Source organism: Engystomops pustulosus, chromosome 1, assembly GCF_040894005.1.
Source record: "Engystomops pustulosus chromosome 1, aEngPut4.maternal, whole genome shotgun sequence".
NCBI classification, from domain to species: domain Eukaryota; kingdom Metazoa; phylum Chordata; class Amphibia; order Anura; family Leptodactylidae; genus Engystomops; species Engystomops pustulosus.
Window position 1 is genome coordinate 93,134,794 of NC_092411.1, and position 24,997 is coordinate 93,159,790.

Below are 24,997 nucleotides of genomic sequence, written 5' to 3' on the forward strand. Positions count from 1 at the left end.
CTGTATGTATTGTATGGTATATGGTGGCACGCTGTATGTATTATATGGTATATAGCGGCACAGTGTATGTATTGTATGGTATATGGCGGCACGCTGTATATATTATATGGTATATAGTGGCACGCTGTATATATTATATGGTATATGGCGGCACGCTGTATGTATTATATGGTATATGGTGGCACGCTGAATGTATTATATGATATAAGGCAGCACGCTATATGTATTATATGGTATATGGTGGCACGCTGAATGTATTATATGGTATAAGGCGGCACGCTGTATGTATTATATGGTATATGGTGGCACGCTGAATGTATTATATGGTATAAGGCGGCACGCTGAATGTATTATATGGTATAAGGCAGCACGCTGTATGTATTATATGGTATATGACGGCACGCTGTATATATTATATGGTATATGACGGCACGCTGTATACATTATATGGTATATGACAGGACGGTGTATATATTATATGGTATATGGCAGCACACTGTATGTATTTTATGGCACACTGGATCTATTATATATTACATGGAGGACGCCAGATGTATTTTTTGAATATAGCGGCACGCTGTATTGATTTTATATTATATGGCGGATTGTTGTATGTATTTTGTTCTTTGTGGTAGCTCATTACGTTTATTATATAGTACATGGTGGTACACTCTATGCATTTTGCATTGCTTTATTTTCATATTAAACCAATATGATTGGGTCTGGTCCTGACACTCCTTAAAATATTACATATATATGGGTCTTTCTATAGCTCGCCGCAGGCAGCAGAAAGGCTGGGTTCACCCCTGCTTCCACCCCCTCATACTGTGGCTTCCTGTCCTCTAACCTCCTTTTCCTGTGGCCTCCTGTTCCTCCATCCTTCTCTTCCTTTGGCCTTTTGTCCTCCTGCCTGCTCTTTCTATGGTCCCCTGTTTTCCATCCCCCTCATACTTTGGCACCTGCCCCCTGTTCCTGTAGAGTAGAAGGATCATGGTCCCAGCCAGACTTCAACAAACCCGACTCAAGGAATATATAAAGTGGATACAGAAGGTACTCAAACCCCTTTCAATTTTTAAGTCTTTGTTTCATTGAAGCCAATTAGTAAGATCAAAAAAGTCCTTTTTCTTCTCATTGATGTACACCCTGCACCCCATATTGACAGAATAAAAATGAAATGTAGATATTTTCGCTAATTTATTGAACAAAAAAACTGAAATATAACATGACCATAAGCATTCAGATCCTTTGCTCAGTATTGAGTAGAATTACCTTTTGAGCTATTAGTCTTCTTGGGAATGATACAACAACTTCCTCACACCAGATGCCAGTTTTTTCAATGATTTTTTAAAATGTTAAGGTTTTTTTTACTATAACCCATAACACAAATAGGATCTTCGTCCTTTTTCATAGGTTTCAAGTTTTTTTTTTTTAATTCCTTCCTTTTATCTAAATCTAAAAAGTTGATTTTATCCCTACTCATTTCATATGTAAAAGTTGGATTAAATTCATTATTATTTAAGTATTGTACAAATTTCATGACTTCTTCTGACCATAATATGATGCAATTGTCAATATACTGTTTGTAGATATGAATGTATTAGTAGAGTATATGTTACATGTATTAAAAGCTTCCATATACAGGTTGGCGAACATTGGTGGAAGCCATTTTAAAGTCTCTCCAGAGATGCTCAATTGGGCTTCAGTCAGGGGTCTCAAAAATGATCACAGAGTATACAGTATAAATACTGTATACATATAAAGTATACAGTTCCGACTTCCATACTAATTCAACTTAAGAACAGACCCACAGAACCTATCCTGTATGTAACCCGGGGACTGCCTGTATATAACATAGTGACTTTTAGGAGACATCTCTGTACTCACACAGATTTCCTGTCTCTTCTGTATGACCAGCCCCGCTCTGACTTCTACCAGCTGGATCTTGGAATTGTTAAAGGAAGTCTACCACCATTTTACTGGTGGTAGACTGTCACCAACTTAATGTTCATTACCTTAGGGGTTTAATTGCAGCGTTTTTTTCCCATCTTCATCCGCCATGACTTAGTCGGCGTTGTCAACTGGGTGATTACATTGTTGCTCCATCTGAGTCATAGAGAGGATTCCGGTAGCAGTGTCATCACGCAGCAGCCGGTGCCCTGAGTGAGAGGAACCGTAGGCTGAAGAGGAAGAGACGAAGTCTGCAGAAGATAAGTGTTTTGGTCACCGAGCTGGGAAATGGAGGGTGTCTGTGCTATCTGAAGCGGGGGGGGGGGGGGGGGGGGTCCCTGTACTATCTAAGGAGGGTCCTTGTGCTGTCTTAGGGGGTCCCTAAGCAATATAAAGGGGAGCTCCATGGTATCTAATGCGGCGCTATGTGCTATCTAAAGGGGTCCCTTTTCTATATAAAGTATATACTGCCAGATACCCCCATATATAGTGTATATACTGCCAGATACTCCCCATATATAGTGTATATGCCAGATACCCTCCATATATAGTGTGTATACTCCTAGATACCCCCCATATATAGTGTCAATACTGCCAGATATCCACCATAGATGGCATATATACTGTTATATACCCCCATATATAGTGTATATACTGCCAGATACCCCCATAGATAGTGTATATGCCAGATACTCCCCATAGATAGTGTATATACTGCCAGATACCCACCATAGATGGTATATATACTGCCAGATACCCCCATATATAGTGTATATACTGCCAGATACCCCCATAGATAGTGTATATACTGCCAGATACCCTCCTTATATAATGTTTATACTGCCAGATACCCACCATAGATGGTATTTATGCTGTCAGATCCCCCCCATATATAGTGTATATACTAACATATACCCCTATTAATAGTGTATATACTGCCAGATACCCCCATATATAGTGTGTATACTGCCAGATAACCCCCCATATATAGTGTTTATACTGCCAGATACCCCCATATATAGTGTATATGCTATGTGCTATCTAAAGGGGTCCCTTTGCTATAAAAAGTATATACTGTCAGATACCCCCAGTTACCCCCCATAGATAGTGTATATACTGCCAGATACCCCCATAGATAGTGTATATGCCAGATACCCCCCATAGATAGCGTATATACTGCCAGATACCCCCATAGATGGTGTATATGCCGGATACCCTCCATAGATATCATGTATACTGCCAGATACCCTCCATATATAGTGTATATACTGCCAGATACCCCCATATATAGTGTATATGCTATCTAAAGGGGAGCTCCATCCTATCTAATACGGCGCTATGTGCTATCTAAAGGGGTCCCTTTGCTATATAAAGTATATACTGACAGATACCCTCCATATATAGTGTATATACTGCCAGATACCCACATAGATAGTGTATATACTGCCAGATACCCCCCATATATAGTGTTTATACTGCCAGATACCCCCATATATAGTGTATATACTGCCAGATACCCCCATATATAGTGTTTATACTGCCAGATACCCCCATATATAGTGTATATACTGCCAGATACCCAGCATAGACGATATATATACTGCCAGATACCCCCCACATATAGTGTATATACTGCCAGACACCCCCATATATAGTGTATATACTGACAGATACCCCCCATATATAGTGTTTATATTGCCAGATACCCCCATATATAGTGTATATACTATATAAAGGGGAGCTCCATGGTATCTAATGCAGCGCTATGTGCAATCTAAAGGGGTCCCTTTGCTATATAAAGTATATACTGTCACATACCTCCCCTAGATAGTGTATATACTGCCAGATACCCCCATAGATAGTGTATATACTGCCAGATACCCCCATAGATAGTGTATTTGCCAGATACCCCCCATAGATAGCATGTACACTGCCAGATATCCTCCATATATAGTGTATATACTGCCAAATACCCTCCATATATAGTGTATATACTGCCAAATACCCTCCATATATAGTGTATATACTGCCAGATACCCTCCATATATAGTGAATATACTGCCAGATACCCCCATATATAGTGTATATACTGCCAGATACCACCCATATATAGTGATTATACTGCCAGTTACCCACCATTGACAGTATATATACTGCCAGATAACCCGCATAGATAGTATCAATGCTGCCAGATCCCCCTCCCCAACAAAGTTGATAGTATGGACTTGCCAGCGTCTGCCAAGTCTGTACTACTGGCAATCTGCCGCCCCCCTCAGGGGTCTGCAATCTGTCACCTGAGGCAGGATTTTTATCCTGTCTCAGCACATGTATGGCCTTGTCCCTGTATTCAACTCCAAGTTGATGTCCTGGGACATACCTCCCACTTGGCAGGACAACAGGACAGTTGGGAGATATCCATTTCCATGTTGTATTACAATGACACCCATTCAAAATAATGGGTAACCAAATGGTAGATGGCTGCTCAAGTGCTTCCAGCATAGAACACTTCAAGAAGGGAAATTAATTGCTAGGAAATTGGAGAATTATATTTATGCTGCACCAGTGGATTTATAGACTAAAGGCAGGAGCATGACAGATGGCACACAGCGTCATTGCAATACTTTTTAGCTGATAAGTGTCCATGGCCGGTGTCATAACATGCATGTAATAGTACTGCTTTTTGCGGAAATTGCCTTCCTGAAACAGTCAACCTAGTTCCAAAAGTAAAATATATAAAAATCCCACATCCCAAATCTGCCTCATTTGTGGAAATAAATAGCTAAAAAAAAGCAAATATGAAATTCATATTTTATTATATTGTATATGTGAAAAGCAAGCAGTATAGATCTTTTGAACACATATTAGACATGCTTTTGCTCAGAGCATATCAAGCTTGAGTGGGTGGAATTGTAAACTATTTTTAGTATGTAAACAGCAGCTTACACCTCCATTAGCTTTGTTCAGAAAAACAATATAATTTGCACTTTCATTTTGCAGCCTATCTTCCTCAAACATTTTATTTTTCTCAAATAAAAAGAAATAGAACTGATAAAAGCTCAATGTTCGCATTCTGCGGTTACACATGCGGCTGAGCCCAGCCTATCCATGATGGGCAATAATGATATGACTTTGAAGGTAAATGTGATTACTTTTTATTACCTTCAATAATATGCAGTCATAGACCAGTGCTGGCAGCCTGGTTTGCCGTGTCACACCTGCATAAAACTTCTCTATATATAACCTGCAGCATAGGTCTCTTTGCACTGTGGGTTTTAATTACAGCACATTCATGAGATTTCTAGTAATCCCACTACTGCAGTGATTTAGCAGATTGTAGCCCATTTTATTTCTGCTGTAGTGGGTTTGGGGCAGTAAATTGTGCCTACACACAGTCCAAGTTTGTCAAACCAAACTCACCCATGTGTAACAGCCGGTAGTCTTTGTTGAAATATGAAATACATGTTTAGGCTGTTAAAATAAAGACTAGCTTAGGTGATTCCTCTATTCTCATTCTCCTTTTTGTATTTATTGCACATTATTGCATTTGGATCTCAAACTATCTTGAAATAGTTTGAATCTGGGGGTAAAATTCCTACAAGATTTTGGAATTTCAAAGTTCTGCCCATGTCCCTTATTTTCTCTTAGTTCTTTTATACTACTAATGATTAGTCACTTAACAAGATATAAAACCATAAATGGTTTTGCACATCACACATAAAGTAGAGTAAGCTTGTATCACACCTGACTGTCTCATGTCTTCAGCATGCTGTGCTGACTTGCGAACTATGTGACAGACTAGGAGGCCTGAGCCTCAACTTTAGCCTTCAACGTGGATGTGTGCTAGCCATAGTTTCAACACCTGGTCCTCATCCACTTATATGGGTCATGCATAAGACTATGGATTCCACAGTTCGTACATGAGCTGACAACATGAGCCACAAAAGACTGAGCTGGCCCTATTCCTACCCCTATTCCTATTGCCGCTCAAACAGTCTATTATTATTGTCTTCAGATGATACATGGGCAGCAAACAACCTTTGTTTATGTCCCATTAAACTGTACATGTCATATGTAGGTAGCCTTGATTTGTTTATGTCTTGCTTAGAAGGTCTCCATTGACAATGCACAGTACAAAATTTTACCAGATGGGTTACAGTCAAAGGTGATACATGGTATAATGCCTAGTCAGGGTGCAACATCCCCCACTGGGGCCTAGCCTTTTCTTGTGGCCTGGGGGCAGACGGGGCCCAGAATACTGGAGTGGCATGCTAACGCAGCCCTGGACACTCTGTGGTCATGGTGCTTGGTATGGGGAACGGAGGGCTGCCCTACAGCCTGGCAGGTCTCCAGCAGGTGGTGTGTGGAAGAAATATGGAGGGAGAAGCTGATGCAGTGGTTTCTCCTGGAGTAAACCCTGAGGTGTCTGTAGGATGAATTCCTGGCTGATGGATAGGAAAGCCCGTGGTGTTAATCAGCCGTATCCAGGGATCAGAGGGAGGGAACGTTGTGCAAATCAACTTTATTTAAGCAACAGCCAAACGATTAACAGCAGATTCTCAAGCTGGAAGAGTCATGGAGAGCCGGTCCACAGGAAGGTTACACATAGCCTGGTAGTAGGTTCAAGCTGGGCTGGTGCAGATGGAACTGAGTCCCAGTGGTGGAGCTCAATTCTGGGTTTAAGGGTGGTGTCACACGTGGCGTTTGGAACCCATTTTTAGTCAGTTTTTAGTCGTGCGTTTTCAGTCCGTCAAAAAACACATGTGTTTTGGAAAACGCATCTGTTTTTGTCCGGTTCTCCCAATTATCTTAATTAAAAACGGACAAAAAAGGATGCGTTTTTTAACTGACTAAAAACAGACTAAAAACGGGTTCAAAACGCCACATGTAACACCACCCTAAGGGTGATGGCACACGTTACATTTTTGAACCATTTTAAAGCATGCATTTTCAGTCTGTTTAAAAAACGTTTTTTAATGTTTACCATGTGTTTGGCTGGTTTTAATCTGTTTCGCAGCTGCCTATACTACTAGAAATGTTCTACAGGTTCAAAGCCGCCAAACGGATGGTAAACATTTTTTAACTTTTTTTTTTTTTAAATTTCAAATTAACTCAAAATGAATATTATCAATGAATTCCTTATTTTGTTTCAGTCGTTTTGAGATATAAAATGTATAGTCTCGGGCAAACGGGGCGACTATGGCGATGCTTTTTGTAGTGAAGCGGGGGATTTTTTTTATATGGGGAAATGTCATTGTATTTTTATGAATATTTATTAATATTTTTTGTGTGTGTGTTTTTACTTTATATGTCCCCCATGAGGTCATAAAAAGACCCCTGGGGGACATTTTTACTTAAAAAAAAAAAATCCTAATTTTTTTTTCTTTTGCAAGTATTCCCCTGTAACTGAGGCATCTATATGAGCCTCAGTTACAGGGGAAATACCACTTGTCACTGGGGAGTCTGATCAGAGCTAATTAGACCCAGCAGCTCTGATTAACCCCTTTAGACCTAGCAGTCACGTGTCCGCCGAGTCTATGGTGACGGCGGTCGCCCGGGCTCTGCTCCTTTGTGCATTGTCTTATTTAGTGCGATGCTGTGAGGAGCGGAGAAGGGAGAAGTGGTAACAAACCGCATCTCCCTTCTTTCTAGTGTCTCCGGGTGACACTAGGGAGACATTGCAGGTTGTGCATGTTATAACCACTATAGGACCATTCTAATATCCACAGCTATGGTATCTTCACACATTCACGTTTATTTTAAGGTTGTATTCAGTTGCAGTTTATAATACCAAACCAGAAAGCAGGATTGTCTGGGAAAAATAAATTATTGACCTATTCTTTGGATAGTTAAATACATTTTGCCTGGAAAACCCCCTATTCTCCTTTAGTGATCCTACAAGAAGCCTACAATCCCTTTTGATCATTTTTTTAAATCGATTGATAATATAGTAATGATGTATAAGATTTGGGATGAATTTTTTTCTTTCTTTTTTTCTTCTCTGGAGTGTAAAATAAATGGTTACCTGTCAGAAAGCGTCTAGAAAAGATACCTAGAATGAAGACTTTATCATAAGACAATGCAAGCTGTTCCAGTGACAGATATTCAGGTAGCAGGGGATCAGCCATGGACAATTCTACATCAGTTTTCTTCCATACATGAGGAATCTGTTTGCTCTCCAGCAAGTGCCAAACTGGCAGAGTTTTATCAATCAGCTCTTATTAGCAGCCTGGGCTCAATGAGGAGCCAATAGGAGGCAGCCATGCAGGAGGCCATCTATGTCATAGAGGCAGAGCCAATGGGCGTGCATGTTACATGTGAGGGGAGAGGAGGGCCTGTGTGGCTGGCATTGCTGGCAGGGAACCATTCCTGAAGTGTGACACATCTGTTTGTGCTCACAACACACAGGAGCTGTCCAGCCGGCAGACCTCCTGCACCCAGCACCATGTGACAGGCCAGGAGAGCAGTCAGGGCGTCTGGACCACACACAGCACAGAGATGGAGGATGACCTGTTCCAGCTAAGACATCTTCCGTGAGTAGCTCCATCCTCAGCATCTATTTGTGACTGTATTCAGCATCCACACAGCAGGATAAGGCCCCCTGTGTCTTATCTATCATTGGAATTAGCGTTAGATAAATGGAGGCAGCGATATGCCTTGTGCAACAATAGGTTAACAGCTAAGACACAAGAAGGGCTTTTTTTTTGTCATATTAAAGAATAGTCTGAAAGGACGTAAGGAGGTCTTCATTGTTCTGAGCAATGCAATGCAGGGCATTATACCAGGGGTTGGTTATCCCTTTCCCTTCTCAGGGGGCTCTCTGTAATAGTCATTCATGATATTTTACATTGTCCAAAAATAGTTAACTGTAAAATAGATCAGAAACAACATAAGACTGTAGTACTCCAGATAGAATACCTGTGCTCAGACCTCTGTATATGGAAGCTATTCCTATATTCATACACTGTATTATTACTGTGTCTGTTTATAATACACAGCGAATGAGAATAGGTTCACACTACCATCAGCATTTTAGTTTACAGTGGAGCCTTGGACTACAGCCTTTGATCCAAATCACTCACATAACAAAGCAATTTTTCCCATAGGAAATCATTGAAACAGAGACAATGGGGCAGATTTACTTACCCGGTCCTGACACGATCCCACAGGGGTTGTCCGACGAGGATTCAGGTCTGCCGCGATTCACTAAGATCATGCGCCAGAGTTCCTGCATCCGTTGCTTCTGCGCCGAGGTCCGTCCGACACAATTCTAAATGTTAAATCTTGCGCGTTGTCCGAATCCGCCAGATTGACCGACCGCCACGTCCCCCCATTTCTGTTGAGTGCAAGCCGGCCGATCGCAAGCCCCAAAATACCAGGACGCAAAACGGAAATCGTCAGGAAACCCGCCGAAAATGCTCCACAGACCCTTAGTAAATGAGCACCAATATGTTCCACGCCCCAAAAATATTTAGTCATGTGTAGTACAACATCCAGTTCCTTTATTTCTTCTACTTCTTCAATAAAAATAATAGTAATAATAATAATAGTAATAATAATATTTCTTCTATTATTTTGTGTGAGAGAGAGATACTATATAGTAGAGGGGGGGCTCACATAATGCTTGTGTTATGACATTTTCCTTGTAAACCAAGTAACATCTTTTGCAAAATGTAAGCTTGTCTTGAAAAACTCTTGCAGATCACGTTACTTGTAATCCAAGATTCCACTGTATTTATCTCCATTAGAAAAGAAGGATGATAAATAAACTGAACATAACTGAAGACATGCCAGTTAGGCCCCTTTCACATAAATAATAATAATAATTCCTTTACATATATAGTGCACACAGATTACTCAGAGCAGCACAGAGCTTGCCAATTCAGACCCTAATTGGTCTCACAATCTAATCAACCTACCAGTATGTGTTAGCATGTGGGAGGAAACCGGAGGACCCGGAGGAAACCAATGCAAACATGTAGAGAACATACAAACCCTTTATTTAGGGAAGCACACAATTTAAGGTTGGATATCGATCCCCATAGATATGTACAGCCATGCTGCACGCGTACCTGTGTAGCTTGTAGCCTGAGCATTCGTTCATGTAAAAATAGCCTTATAGTCCATTTTTAACATTTATTATGACAAATCATTGATGTATATGTCATGTTTATCTTTTCTATCCATATCTATCTTTCTGACAAGAGTTTATACTAGCCCCCAGATGTTCCGGCCACACACTATCTATCTATCTATCTATCTATCTATCTATCTATCTATCTATCTATCTATCTATCTATCCATCTTCTATTTACTTATATATAGATTAACTACCTCTGTCTATCTATATCTATATATCTCAAAAAACTGATGTAATAACTGACACATTTTCTAATTATCTGTCTCCCATTGACTTCAGTGTAAAAATTATAACATCCGTTGTGCATGTGTTTTTTTTTTTAACAGAGAAAAAAGTACTGCCACTGTAGTTTTTTTCATTAAAAAACCCACATACATACTGGATGCTTTCCTAATTGCACATAAAATTTACATTGAAGTCAATCGAATTTTTAACTGTTGTGTTAAAACTCTGTTCTTTACGTTTTTAATGGCGATAAGGAACGGAGGTTTAAGTGTGTGAACTAAGCCTAAGGGAGATAAACAGTCCAGAATCACATTGGGCTTTATTAAGTCTTAAGTATTAAGTCAGTATTGCATACCTGAATATAGTGTAGATGGAATAAAGAATCTAGAAACAATTTAGGAAATAGATCTTAACAAATATGAATACACTGTATTACTGGGATATTTCTTGTGTTTATCTATAAATATCCATATAACAATGTGTATCTTCAGCATATATGGTTGCTTACACTGATCTCTAATGTATATGCCATGTAAATATACCCTGCCATATGTTCATTTGTTAGTACAAAAACAAAACAGCTGCTGTCACTGATGTCTAAATATGGAACTACATTATAAGATTATATTCAATACATTCCGATATGTGCCCTAAAATACAGTAGGTATTGTAACAGAAGGTAGTGGCAGAACTTTGTGCATCACAAGCTGGAAATAGCAGTGGATGTTCTGCTCTTTTAAAAGGTAATAGATTACATTTTGGGCTGTTGAGTTTATTAGGGACTATCCACAATATACACATTTTATACCTTTTATTTATGTTAAAGGGGATATTTTTTTCAAAATATTTAGTGTAAATTTTAGATGTCATATGTCAATGTACATCAGTGAGAAAGTGTATGCCAAAACAATGGTAATAATAAATTAGACTGGCAAATTAAAAGGTTAAATTATTCTCAAACCGATCAAAGGGACACCAGCTTCAACTCCACAAAACTACCAGTACTCTCAGACAGGGTATAAAATATCCTTTAACTCATTTGCTCTTATAAAAAAAAAACCTTCAGTCATATGCAAATGAGCTGAAAAGACCAACTTTTTGCTATAAATGGGTTCCTTTTAGAGGCTGAAGGGGAGTGTCACTTCAGATGCCCATACCTTGAGCTCTATAGCACTTAGCATCATATCAAAGTTAAAAATCTAATCTTTGAAACTAAATCAGGATTGTGGTTCTGTGAGCTACAAAACCATAGATAGGTAACCATAGGCAGGTAAAGAAAAAGGTAGGGATTTTTTTTTCTGCAACTCATTTCCCATGTTAACTGGCCATATCTATGGTTCTGTAGAAGGACCCAAATGTAAATATTGGAAGTTTCGGATGTTGCCGGCGCTCAAACAAGCAAAGCTTCTTCGGTTCAGCTTCAAACGAAGATCTTTTATTAAGGTTTGCAACGCGTTTCGGCTCAGAAACCGAGCCTTCGTCAGACATACACAAAGTTCCGGTTTACGAGCAGAAATCCGTTGTAAAACTTGTTTGAGCACCGTAAACATCCGAAACTTCCAAGATTTACGTTTCGGTCCTTCTACTGCACTGTGATAGCGCAATTTATGAACAAAAATTTTTCTTCAGCTTCTCTAAATTCCTTAACTCTTAACTCTCCAAACTCTGAATTTGACTTTCTATTAGAATCATTGGCCCCATCCATAGCTCATGTTTAGCACTTTTTTGGGGGTGGGGGGAGCGGTAGCAATGACTGCCGCAAGGTCTTATTTTCAGGGGAGGCCTTAGATTCATAAGCCTGAAACAATTTGCCCTATGTGTTATTTTCGGGAGGTGTCTTATTTTTAGGGAAACAGGATAGTTTAGTTGTGTAAAAGCTGGTGACAGTCTCCATGTTAATGCTTTAATATTACAAAAGCTCTGCTATTACAATGAGGCAGAATATACAATTCCATATACAAGTGTTACGAAAGAATTGTATGTTGCTGAAAGAATGTGTGTACCTACCCGTATGTACTTCATATTGTACAATAGATAATAAAGAACTTCAGAAATGTCTTCATATTAATATTCTTTATCTTGCATCTTCCAGAAGCTCCTACATTAATATTGCTGGGCAAGACACAAGCCATTTCTATAAATTAACTCCCCCCTCCGATGTTTTCAGCTAATTGGTCCAATCTAAGCAGACTGGCACGGCTAAGCTTTGTTGTCATTGTCTGTTTTTGTTGGATACAAGGAATGCAGATAAACACAGCTGAGACATAGAAACACAAACCTTTTTATTTTATATTAAGTATTGATTTAACATGCATTTGTGATTGTGACAAAAGTCAGAGCAATATATTTACTAATAAATCCTTTGGCATTCTCAGTTTTGGATGTTTTTCATTATTGACTGGAGTTCTCTATTAGAATTAGTTACATAACAGGTTAGAATCTGTTGTTAACACGGTGCTGCACACCTCATGGATCTGCTACCACTCCTAGGCAGCTTTAACACAAACATATGATACGTTGTATACATTCGACTGGAGAAGTGGAGTGGGAACGCTCCTCACCCTTCCCCTCTTCATAGGAAGGTGTGCTGCCGTGCAGTACATACAGCTAAATAAAAAGCACACGCTATCATTTTTCTGGCAACGGCCCGGTACATTGACACGCTTGTGGGCTCACTATACCGTGCCGTCATAGTGCACTCCTATGGAAGCTGAATGCTAGCTGCCATTTGTACAACTAGCATACGGCCAACAATACTGATACTACACAGTTCCATGTGACCACTATTGCCTCCATCAAATCCAACCTATAACTCCTACAGTGGTGGTCAAGAGGAAGGCACAACAAACCCTACTAGGCTGATTCCGATTAGCCCAAAATTGGGAAAAATTCCCTCCCAACTCCATTATGGCAGTCATAATTTTAAATGCTGAAAATACCACAAGGGAGTTCTGTGAATCCAGTATGGCGCTTCCTTCACTAGCTATTTTCTATCAGCATCTGTTTTATCCTATACAGCGTTCTCTTTCCAATACAGACCCATCTGTGCTAAAACACTCTAACCTCAGATGTCTCTGTACTGGTGCTGTGTGTGTAATCCTTCTCCTCCCATTAGATTCTGCTCTCCCTCTGCACTAATGCTGCCTGAGAGTCTTTAATTATCTCCTTCTCCCTTTGCAGATTTTACCTTTGTTTGCTCCCAGTAGGAGGAGGACAGCAGAAACTTAACTACTGATACATAAGGAAGACCTTCTATCTAGTATCAGATGATTTCCATACAGGGAAGGCTACTTTACGTCATGCTTCTGTTATTTATAATGGAAAAATTGTTCAGTATTATGCCTGTGTGGCTGAATGTTTCTCTCCCCCAGAAGACAAGGGGGCATCCTCTGGAGAGGTGGTCATGCCATCGCCATAGACAGGGAACTCATGAAGTCGTGAATGCTGTAAATTTGTAAATGTTCACGAGGGGCCTGGAAGCCTTTGAGAGCAAAAACATCAAAGATTATGGGAACACGTACCTCTAGCTAGTTTAAAATCCCTTCAAAGAGACATAAATAAATTTATTTGGGGACCCAAAAGAAGTAGGATTTCTGCAAGAACGATGTACTCATCCAAGATTCAAGGTGGCTTAGGGGCGGTAAATATATTAAAATATTATTATGCCTCCAGATTAGTACCTTTGGTTACCTCTCACAAAAAGGAAGCTTTACCACTTTGGGCGCAAATTGAACAATCTGCATGCCCACAGATACCGATTGATGCCCTACCCTGGTTGAAACCCAGAGAAAGGCCGCTGATTATGTGCCCACTCCTCTCTTCTATGCTTTCGATCTGGGATAGAATTAAACGTAGCTATAGATTACAGTCGCCACATACTCCTGTTGCAAGAATACTAAACAATCCTAGCTTCTCCCCAGGCCTCCAACATGGCCAATTTAAGTGGTGGACAGACAAGGGGTTGTATCGTATAGGGGACTTTTATGATAGACAAGGTCTTCGATCAAGGGAGTACTTTAAAACAAAATACGATATGCCAGAGACAGAATCATACAGATTTCAACAAATATATAATTTCCTCCAAAAACTGAAAAATTCTTGTCAAGATATAACAGTTCATACCTTGTTCGAAGACCTTTGTCTAAAAACAGCGGACCTACCCCACACTCTATCGAATATTTATCAAATTTTAAATGACCAACCTGGGAAACTGGGCTATATGCTGGCATGGGAAAGTGACTTAAATAAATCCTTTTCTTAATGGGAATGGCAGGATATGGCAGAAAATACGGCGAAAATTTCTATTAATATGGCACTTGTTGAAGCGAATTATAAAGTACTACTTAGGTGGTATTTAGTCCCAGTACGTATTGCGCAAGCTGCCCCTGCTTACTCTCCCCTGTGTTTCAGAGGCTGTGGTGCTAGGGGCACTCACTTCCATGTGTGGTGGGAGTGTCCAAAAATTCGTAGATATTGGAGGCGTATTTATAACATGTTATACTCGATAACCTTGATAAACCTGACACTATCCCCCAGTCAAGCTTTACTCAACGAAAAGATCCCAGATATATCTGCTCCCATGAGGAGATTTCTATCCTTTTTCTTTCTAGCAGCTAAGATAGCGATTGCAGCCTCTTGGAAAAAGGCCATGGTTCCCCTGGAACTGATAAAAAACAAACGAATGTGGATAATGGTTAATGATAAGCTTTATTGTACAGTACATGATAAAATGACACTGTTTAATGAAACATGGCAGATGTGGATTACATATCAATCAAGAGTTTAATATAGATAGACAATTTCTCATCCCAACAGGACCCCCTTCCCTACCCAGTATTCCGTTCCTAATTGTGTTTCCCCTTCCCTCCTGTTATATATTGGAGATAATTTGCTTTGAAGAACTCATAGCGGACCCAGAGGGTCTATAATTTGTAACATATAGAATTACCAGACCAAGTAGGGTCTGAGAGATACTATGTTAAATGCTCTTACTGGCTTTTATTGTGCATCTCCTCTTCATCCCCTTTTTATTTCTGTACCCCTTCAAAATTTAAAAACTAATAAAAACATTGTGAAACAAAGATTATGGGAACAAAACATGTTTTATATAGGTTTTGTTTATCCAGGGAGTTATGACTGCCATATCTGGGGTTAGGAAGGATTTTTTTCTTACTTTCAGCCAATTACCACCTTGCAGGATTATTTTTGTCTTCCTTTTGATCACTATTGCAGGATTTATAGTTTGGACTTGATGGACCAAGTAGTTTTTCAACTTTATCCAATATGATACTGACCCTGTAGTCTACGGCCCCAAAATCGACCTGTATATTGGTTTTCAGTGCCTTGAATGAAAACAAAATAACATTTATACATTCCTAGATCTGAGCCTGAGAAGGAACATTGGACTCACATGTCTAGTGAAACTGAGATAATATAGCCGGGGTGCACTACGCCTTTTACATGTACAACTTTCTCCCTATCCCTAGTAAGTTTTTTTTAAGGAAACCCCTGAAAGGGAAGGGTTCAAGGGGAATAACCAGCCAAGAGGAGGTTATTTCTGCAGGAACAAGGGATACCCTATGGAGGGGTAAGATATAGAATTTTATTCTATTTGTCCTAAATCTTGCCTCTTTTGCAGAAAACCTCATTAAGGACATAGTTGGAAATTAGATTTTTATCTGCAGTTTGCATTCCCAACAATGCATTTAACAGCTACATCTCTGGTGCTACAGAACAGAGAACTGTGAATTTGGTGTTTCAGAATCAAAGCAGAGTTCTTCTGTAAAATAACACCAGAAGCATTGTTGTAGGTGCTACAAAGCCCATGGCAACTGATTTTTCCCCTCTTCTTGAAATATAAAATTCTTTGAAAAGGTGTCCAGAGCCTTTAAAATTGAAAAGTAAGCTAAATAAATGGCTATTGGAGATAAATGTATATACAACAAGATAAGATAGAACAGAGGAGATAAATATCTATAGGAAATTTCTGACAGAGAGCAATTTGTACAAAATATGTGACATAGGATTTACACTGATCTACGTGGTATGTATGCTCTATCTACAAAAGCCAAGATTGTGGAGTACTTAAAAGTTCACTGTCCCCAACTTAAGGACACCCGACGTACAGATGACTCCTAGTTACAGATGGACCTCAGGATTGTGGTAATTCACTGAACTTTAGTCCTAGGCTGCAATAATCAACTGTAAGAGTTGGTTATCAAAGGTGTTTGCAATGAAGCTTTTTTGTTAATCCTTGTTGTCAGGACAACCCAAAAATTTGAAAATCAAACTGTCACAACGACAAAAAAAACATTGGGGTACATGTAGCTTTATTTCAGCAATTTTAGTTTCTTTAATTTTTGCATGACATTTAATTTATGTATCACTTTTTTTGCTAATTTTTGCAACCTTTTAGGTGCAAATCTGTACCTGGTCCAGGGCAAGTGGAGATATTTTTTTTCATGGTCCCTGTTTTAACATGTAAATTTTAATTATTTCACATGCATTAAATGTTTAGAATTTTGCACATAAATCTGTTGGGCATTGAAAGTAGTTTTTTTTTTAATTTAGACATTTTTGCATTCACATTTTATTAAAATGTATTGGTTACTAAGGGAGGTCACAGGTGGCAGTAACGCATGCATTCTCAAACGCATCACAATAGTTGAGAGAGCAGATTTGCCTAATTACATTGCTGTCAACATGGCGTTTACAAAATGTATGCATTAACACATGTTAACACATGCGTTTGTTAAAGAGGACCTGTCACCTGTAAAAACGTCACTAGGAGCTAGAGTAAGCAGCTCCTAGTGCTAAAACCGACGCAGCAGTGATAGCGTTATCGGAAACCTCCAATAACGTCAGCAGACACTGCCGCGATGTACACTAGAAATGCTGGACCATGCTGTAAGCGGTCCTGCATATTCATGAGGGAGCTGGATTAGGGGCGGTGACTGCCGCATGACGCTCGTCAGTCACCGCCGGCCTATGAAGTGGGTGGGGGGTCTGGGGAATAGGCAGCACCTCGGACCGCCCCCTCATGAAAACACCTGACCTCTTCTAGCGTGGTCCGGCGATTCTAGTGTACAGCGCGGCAGTGTTTGCTGGCTTTATCGGTGGGTTCAGAAAAACTAGCAGTTTATCACTGCTAAAAATGGGCTAGCGCTAGGAGCTGCGTACTTTAGACAGATCCTCTTTAACTTTAAAGTTAAATCTATATTAGTAGACATTTATTATAAGTCATTTTGTGAACTGTTATTAAAAAATATGCATCAGTAATTTGTGAGAATTTTGAATATTTTATAGATTTTTTGCTTATAAGATTTTGCATCTGTATTTTACCTCTAGCAAAAGATTTCCATACATGATAATAGATGGTATTTTTAATCTACTGGGCCCTACTACAAATCTGAGAAGACCAGCAATGTTGCATCTTATTTATTGGAGTGCTGTGAACATATGTAGCAGAGGAACTGTTAGGTCCCTATAAGCACCGGAACTCGCATACTAGTTCTTGTAGTTCTGTTCCTGACAATTCTAAAAATGCGCCTGTAAATGTTTTTAGAAATGTTCCTCATTGTGTTTCAGGCTTTTTCCCCGCTGCTGATTTCACCTTTCTGCAGATGAAAGAAAGCGAGTGTAATTTTCTGTCACTGCTGAATTAGTTGCCATTATACCATCAGTAACATATTTCTATAATGTTTGTACAGAAGGGCCTGAATTCATGGCCTTCATCATATAACAGGCTGGGTTGGTCATTATGTGAGTACACAAAGGCTGCTTGGATAGATCTATTTCTATGTCATTTGTCTCTCAACAACCATAAATATTGAAAACATGCTTTTAGTCTTGTATTGAACTTTGTTCACTGTGTAAATGGAACACAAAGTACAAAAAAATACATTTGTAACAAATAGTATAAATATAATTGCAACATTTATCAAAGGATCCTCAAAAAGCATGTAATGTAACAGAACAACTTGTACCAGATTTTGATCATTCTCCCCCATTTTATCAATGATGAACGTTGTACGATGGACCTACATTATATGTGTGCAGCAAAAATATGCAATATTTGTAACACTCTTCAAATTAAAACTAATTGCCTGGGTTTTCACATATAGATCAAAGAGGTCTTCTGGTTTATATATTTTGACGACCCATAATATCAGATTGCTGGGTTGTCAAAATATATCATTATACATATATAAGCCAGAAAATGTCTTATGACAATTTTACAAACAGAAAAGTACAGGCCTAAAATTTCAGGTGTATAAAATTTGAGGCCAACTTCACATCTCCATTAGGACTCCATTAGGACTTCAGAGATAAAACTATTTGTTGTTGAACACGCAAAAATAGTGCAAGTCTTTCCAGCTATTGTACAGAGAAGCGGCAAAATTGGAACAGTTGTTAGAGTGTCGGCGCTGCTGTTTGGCCAGCAGGCAGAGACTCCTTGTGTGTTCTCTTACACCTGGTTTTGGCTCACAATAACCAATGCAAATAACCAAAGATCTAATGAAGATGGGAGCTATGCGTTACAATACTCTTCGAGCTAAGCACATTAGCAGCATACTCCTTTCCTAAAACGCTATATGATATCAGGGTAGTGTATGTTATTTAGCTTACAGGTGATTACTTTTACTAGCATGGCTGAAAAGCTTTGAAACCTGTAACGTTTCTATTTCCGGTTAATGGAATACTTGTGTTTGCAATTGTTAGGTATGTTTCCATTCACCAGCATTATGCAGCAATCTGCACAGATAACTGATGTAAAACTCACAACTACAACATGTGAGGTATTAAAACACTGAATATTATGAACTACTCATATACTGCACCAAGTTTTTATCCTGTATTGAGAGGACTAATGAGCTATAATACATGAAACACTAAACAGCAGAGCCACTATCTTATCTCCAATCCTATGACTTGGGAGTCTAATTAAGGTTCCATTACAGCACTGAGAATCCCTATTACACCCTACTAAAGGCAGGATGTAATAGGGATGGATTCACTTTACTATTATAGTTATTTGAAGTGTATTGAATAAGCAATCAGACCCCTACAGTTCAAAAAAGTAAAATAAATAAGACACACAAAAATTAAAATCATCTCTTACCATAGAACAAACATAAAAATAAACAGGTGTACAAAATGCCTGTTCTACTAAAATATAAAAATAATTATCCCTTACAGTGAACGCTGTGTCAGAAAAAAATAAGTTCATCTGTCACCAAATTTTTGCCATTTCCCATATAAAAAGCAATTAAAAAATCATAAAGTTCCCAAAAGGGTAATGAAAATGTTAGCTGCTTCATACACTCATAAAAAAGTATAAAAATGTCTTAATATTGCAATATACAATTATCTTTTATTTGCAGTGTTGTCAAATTCCGTCGCACTGGAGAAAGCGCAAAATCAGAAGACAACATATCTGGGGAACATGAAATTCAAATTGGACCTGTCCACACAGATTTGGAAGCGGTGGAACTGGAAGATGGAACCACAGTGCCAAAGGAATTTGCCAACCCTACTGATGGTAGGAACACACCAAGTGCTCTTGTACATGAAAAGTAACGATATAAGGGGTTTCCACTTTCAGCAAATAATCTATATTTTTTGTGTAATGAAAAGTTATAGAATTTTCCAGTATAGTTACTTTATCAATCCCTCATGGTTTTCTAGATCTCTGCTTGCTGTCATACTTTATGAAGCTTCTATGTTTACTTCAAGTGCATAGAAATCTATCCATGGTCATGTGATACTAATGGCTTGTGTCACAAGAGCATGGACAGATTTCTATTCACTGGAAGTAAATATAGAAGCTTTCTATAGAAGGACAAGCAGAGATCTAGAAAACTGTGAGGAATTAAAGTAAAAAGTATATTATTAATTGTATGCCTTACACCATAACACTTTTAAAGAAAATCTACCACAAGGGTCAAAGATTGTAAATTAAGCACACTTTACACTTTTATTTAGCTTCTGAACATTCTACTGGTATCTGACACATAGAAAAAGAGAGATGACACAGATCAGAGATGAGAGATGATAAGATCCATGAGATTCATAAAGAAACATATGATTTTTGCTGTAAAACATTCCCATGTGGGAGTTTTGTCAGTTATGTTTAGGGTACATACACACGCGGTATGCCCGCTGTGTGCTGGAGAGGAGGAGGAGGTGGCCCATCCTCACTCCATAGAAAACAGCAGCCCACGGCCGACACACACGCCGGAGGATAGAGCATGCTCTATCTTTTTGGGGTGTGCGGCCCGGATCGGTGCCACACATGTGTGGCACCGTATCCTTGCCGTGCCGCTTTTGCTGTCTATGGGGACGTACATGCGGCCACATGTACGTCCCCGCAGACAGCCATGTGAATAAGCCCTTAACCCACTGTTATTTATCAAAGTCTTTACTTAAAGTCTTGTTTAATCTTTCTTACAGACACATTTATGGTGGAAGATGCTGTGGAAGCAATTGGATTCGGGAAATTCCAGTGGAAGCTGTCAATTCTTACTGGACTGGCCTGGGCAAGTAACTCTGTTAGAAAAAGTTTGATACATGTGCCCCAACGTCTGTTTAATACAAGTCACCTATGTTATCCCATACGAAGCATTTGCATTTGCATTTAGCAAATCAGCAGTTATCAAATTTGTGGCAACGTCTGCAGTCAGAAAAGAAAGTGTTGGTGAAACAGGACCTGAGCGTTGAGTGTTAGTGATCTTCATGAAAGTTCCACATTGATTCTATACTGTACTCCTTTCTATAATGCCCACCTGTGCTCTTAGCTCTACAGGTGACATATTAGCCATCTATATAATTCTTTATCATTTTTTATTTGATTTCAGAAGAACTGATCTTTTGCATCACACAGTATTTCAGCCATAATTATATTTTCTTTACATTATAATGTCTGTATACATGGGATTTTGATTCTGGATCGATGGTGTAATCGTGGTATGAAGATGATGAATGGTATTCTTTCTGTCATTTAGCCTAGCACAGTTGGTACTTTCATTTGTTGATCTCTAATTTACCTTCTCGAGTTATCTCGCTCCTGAAGTCTTTGCCTCTTGATTTGTGTAGATGGCAGATGCAATGGAAATGATGATCCTTAGTATCCTGGCTCCGCAGCTCCACTGTGAATGGAGACTACCCAGTTGGCAAGTTGCTTTGCTCACATCGGTAAGCAGATGCGCTGACCATTTCTTGGATCAAGTTCCAGGTGTTGCATTGACGTAATGCGTGCCCAAGGACTTGCACTTATCCTGTGTAAGCACAAAGCTTTGCTGGCACTGTTATCGAATATAAAATTGTTAGCTGCAGTAACTCTGTGATAAATTTATACTTCTATGCCCTTGGTAATTGATTCTGTTAAGTGTTACCATAAAAGATTCCTTTTTACCTAATGTATTCTTAAGAGGTGGCTATAAAACATGTCATTTCTTCCCTGTACTTTGTGTCCACCTGACACGTTTAGGAAGTTACATCTGTAACATATGTTTTTAACAATTACATTGAACAAGTTACAGTGAATATGCCCTATGCACACTGTGTTTGCAGCCCATTGTATGTTTGAGGTATGTCTACAAATGTTACTGGATGTATGGAAAGTTATCATCATAATTTATATAATATTTGAGCTATATTCTCCATATTCCCTTCATTATAGATTAGCTGCCCTCTTATTTTCAGATCTTCAATTGATGGATACCACCTTCAGCGACTAAAGGACACTGCGACACAGAGATTGCTGATGTTTGTTTTCTACTTTCTCAACAGGTTGTGTTTATTGGGATGATGTCCAGCTCATCCCTCTGGGGAAATCTGTCAGACCAGTATGGTAGGAAAACGGTAAGCGTTACAAAGTCAGATCATTTAATATATTGGATGCCTTATATAAACTGTTTGTATTATGTCACCTTTTATTGAATTTTGCCTCTTTTGACATCGGCTGTTAACATATCTCCCCAGGGTCTGAAGATCAGTGTATTTTGGACATTGTATTATGGAATCCTTAGTGCATTTGCACCAGTCTACAGCTGGATTATTGTTCTTAGGGGATTAGTAGGTTTTGGGATTGGAGGTGTTCCACAGTCGTAAGTTTCAATTGGCTGTTTTTATAATTTAACTGTTTGTATATATTGTGTATACGATGTAGCCCTATATATGGCAGATATATTTGTTTGGATGTATTTACAAAGATTTGTCATCTCAGTTTATGATTTGCTGATTCTTTTATATAGTTTACAATACTATCTATAGATTATACTTAAAAGAAATCAACCAGAACAAAAACAAAAAAAAACCCTGCAGATACTCACCTCCGCTGCTCTTGTTGTTGATCCTGGTGCTGTCTGTCGCTAAGTTTGACATGCCAGGATCAACTAGAAAAGAAATTTATAATTGGCAGCACAGAACAGGGGGACGAGATGTCCATCACTCCAGGCTGCTAATTATGCACGCCCTTGCACCTCCCTCTCCCATGCTCCCAGCTGAGGCAGGGGAGGGCAATAAGTGGGAAGGAGGCATTGAGGAGAAGACAAGTTGTGCAGTTTGACCTTTCCTCCCAGGACTCACCAAACGATATGTTAAAGAAATTATTAAAAATCAGATGAACAACAAAGGCATTTTTTAAATCAACATTTCAAAAGAACATATCATCAAGTAAAAATGGCCTTTTATAATGACAGGTTCACTTTAAATGCATAAAAATATAACAAACAGTATTTTTTGCTTTTTCCCTGACGATCCAGTGGTTTAGCCCCAGGGGTGCTCAGGGATACTTTTATACACCAGGTGGCATATAGTCAAGTTGTGACGTGCAAAGCTTACTTTCATAATGCTACCTATCTCTATGTTATCAAGTCTTTAATACTCATTCACTGATTACATGGCTGTACTGCATCCCTGAGGAAACATGTCAGGGGGCATTAGAGGACATATGCAATGTTACAAACTGAATTCTCCTTTAATATTAGGGAAGAAATATTTGTTTGAATATTTTAGGGAAACATTTTTGTTAGAAAGCCAACCGGAAAATCAGAGAACTTATAAGAGTTATGGCATTATAAAGAGTTAAAAAGCTTTTCCAGTTTTGTTGACCTATCATGGTATATTCACAGTGGACTCCTAGTGGACTCCACTGCTGCTGCAGACAGCACAATGTAGTGGCCATGTTACATCACTGAAGATTACTTCATATTCAGTTGGATTAGAACCGAGATTCAGTAAAGAATAATGGTCGCTACTCAGTACATGTGGTCTATCCTAAGGATCTAAATCCTGGGAGCTTCCTTTACTTTAAGCTAGCATGATAAAACTGTATTTCAGAAAATTCATTACTTGATGATTGATTGTTATTTTAGAGATAACCTATTAGTAATTTTAATAAATTTCAGGTTTATAATAATAATAATATCACAGTTTACAATAAAACGTGACAATCACAAAGCCAAGAGGTAAAGATAACACCTACATTCACCACAAGAGGTATATGCCATGTCTTTTAGTGCTTCTTGAACATGCACATGATTCTTAATACGATAGGATAGGTGTTTTATATCTGACTGCACAGTATGAATAGAGCCCTAAATGTAAGCCTTTTATTTATCTGTACTATCTTTTTATTTGTTGACTAGAGTGACACTGTATGCAGAGTTCCTTCCTATGAAAGCAAGAGCCAAGTGTATACTTCTGATAGAGGTAAGATCATTTACTTATTTATGACAACTCTTGTGTACTTCCACTTTTGTCAACTCCACCTATAAATACTGCCAGCAGTCGAAAACTGGAAAGTCAATTTGCACCATACATATAATATAATCAATAGAAATTTGCAACATAACTACAGAGTTACATATTGTACAGTTGTAAAAGAATATAAGAGTAACGTTTGCTGCAGAGAAGGAGAGTGTCCCTGTCTAGAGCCTGATCCTATAAAATGAGTGGCAACAGTCAATCTGGGGGAACACCACCTCTAGTTACTAAATAACCACCACAACACCAGTGTCCCTGATGCTGCCTGTTGAGGGAATGTTGTGTATAGCAGGTAGGTCTTATCCACTGGAGCTCTCCAGGAGTTTTACAGGGCCTGAAATCAGGCTTTACTGGACTTGGAGTCAGCAGGTGGTACAATGGCATCATTACACCGCCTGGGTCAAGGACAATGTAATAAAGAGTACATCAGAGCACTCAAGTGGCCATTCATCAGATGATTATTTGTTCTGTGTGTTTGCCACCTTTACAGAGTAAAGCTAAAATGTAGCACTTTCTGTATGATGAAACTGCATTGACTGTATGCCACAAGGGGGGCACAATCTCCTGTCACAGATGATGATTACATAGGCTTCTGTCACACCGTTATTATGTAAAGGATACTCTTGTGTTTATCACATTTTTTATCACATTGTGTTGCCAGCATGTGTAATGATATCAGACAGCACAGAGCTAGAAAGATGAAGATGGTTTGCTTATTGTGTAAATGTTGGTAGTGAACACTGGACATTGTATGATCATAGGCTTTTTGAGAAACGATGATTCTTTGGGGTCTGATGTTGACCTTGCTGGAATATAAAAAAATAACAGTGCTCACTAAATTACAACTTAAAAATTGTTTCGTTTTTTAAAAATTTTCTCTAAACTATTACATATCATATTTTTTATTATATTTAAGCCATT

General features: G+C 38.8%; 1 protein-coding gene across 1 annotated transcript in view; it reads left to right on the forward strand.

Moving 5' to 3' along the window:
* The first annotated feature begins 8,251 nt into the window (after positions 1 to 8,251).
* Positions 8,252 to 24,997, forward strand: part of SVOP (SV2 related protein) — a 32,565-nt gene continuing 15,819 nt past the window's right edge. The window contains exons 1-7 of the mRNA XM_072147617.1: positions 8,252 to 8,477; positions 19,693 to 19,850; positions 20,762 to 20,847; positions 21,404 to 21,502; positions 22,100 to 22,171; positions 22,292 to 22,416; positions 23,959 to 24,022. Coding sequence (XP_072003718.1) covers positions 8,443 to 8,477; positions 19,693 to 19,850; positions 20,762 to 20,847; positions 21,404 to 21,502; positions 22,100 to 22,171; positions 22,292 to 22,416; positions 23,959 to 24,022 — 639 coding nt within the window. The 5' untranslated portion in view covers positions 8,252 to 8,442. The remainder of the gene's footprint in view (positions 8,478 to 19,692; positions 19,851 to 20,761; positions 20,848 to 21,403; positions 21,503 to 22,099; positions 22,172 to 22,291; positions 22,417 to 23,958; positions 24,023 to 24,997) is intronic.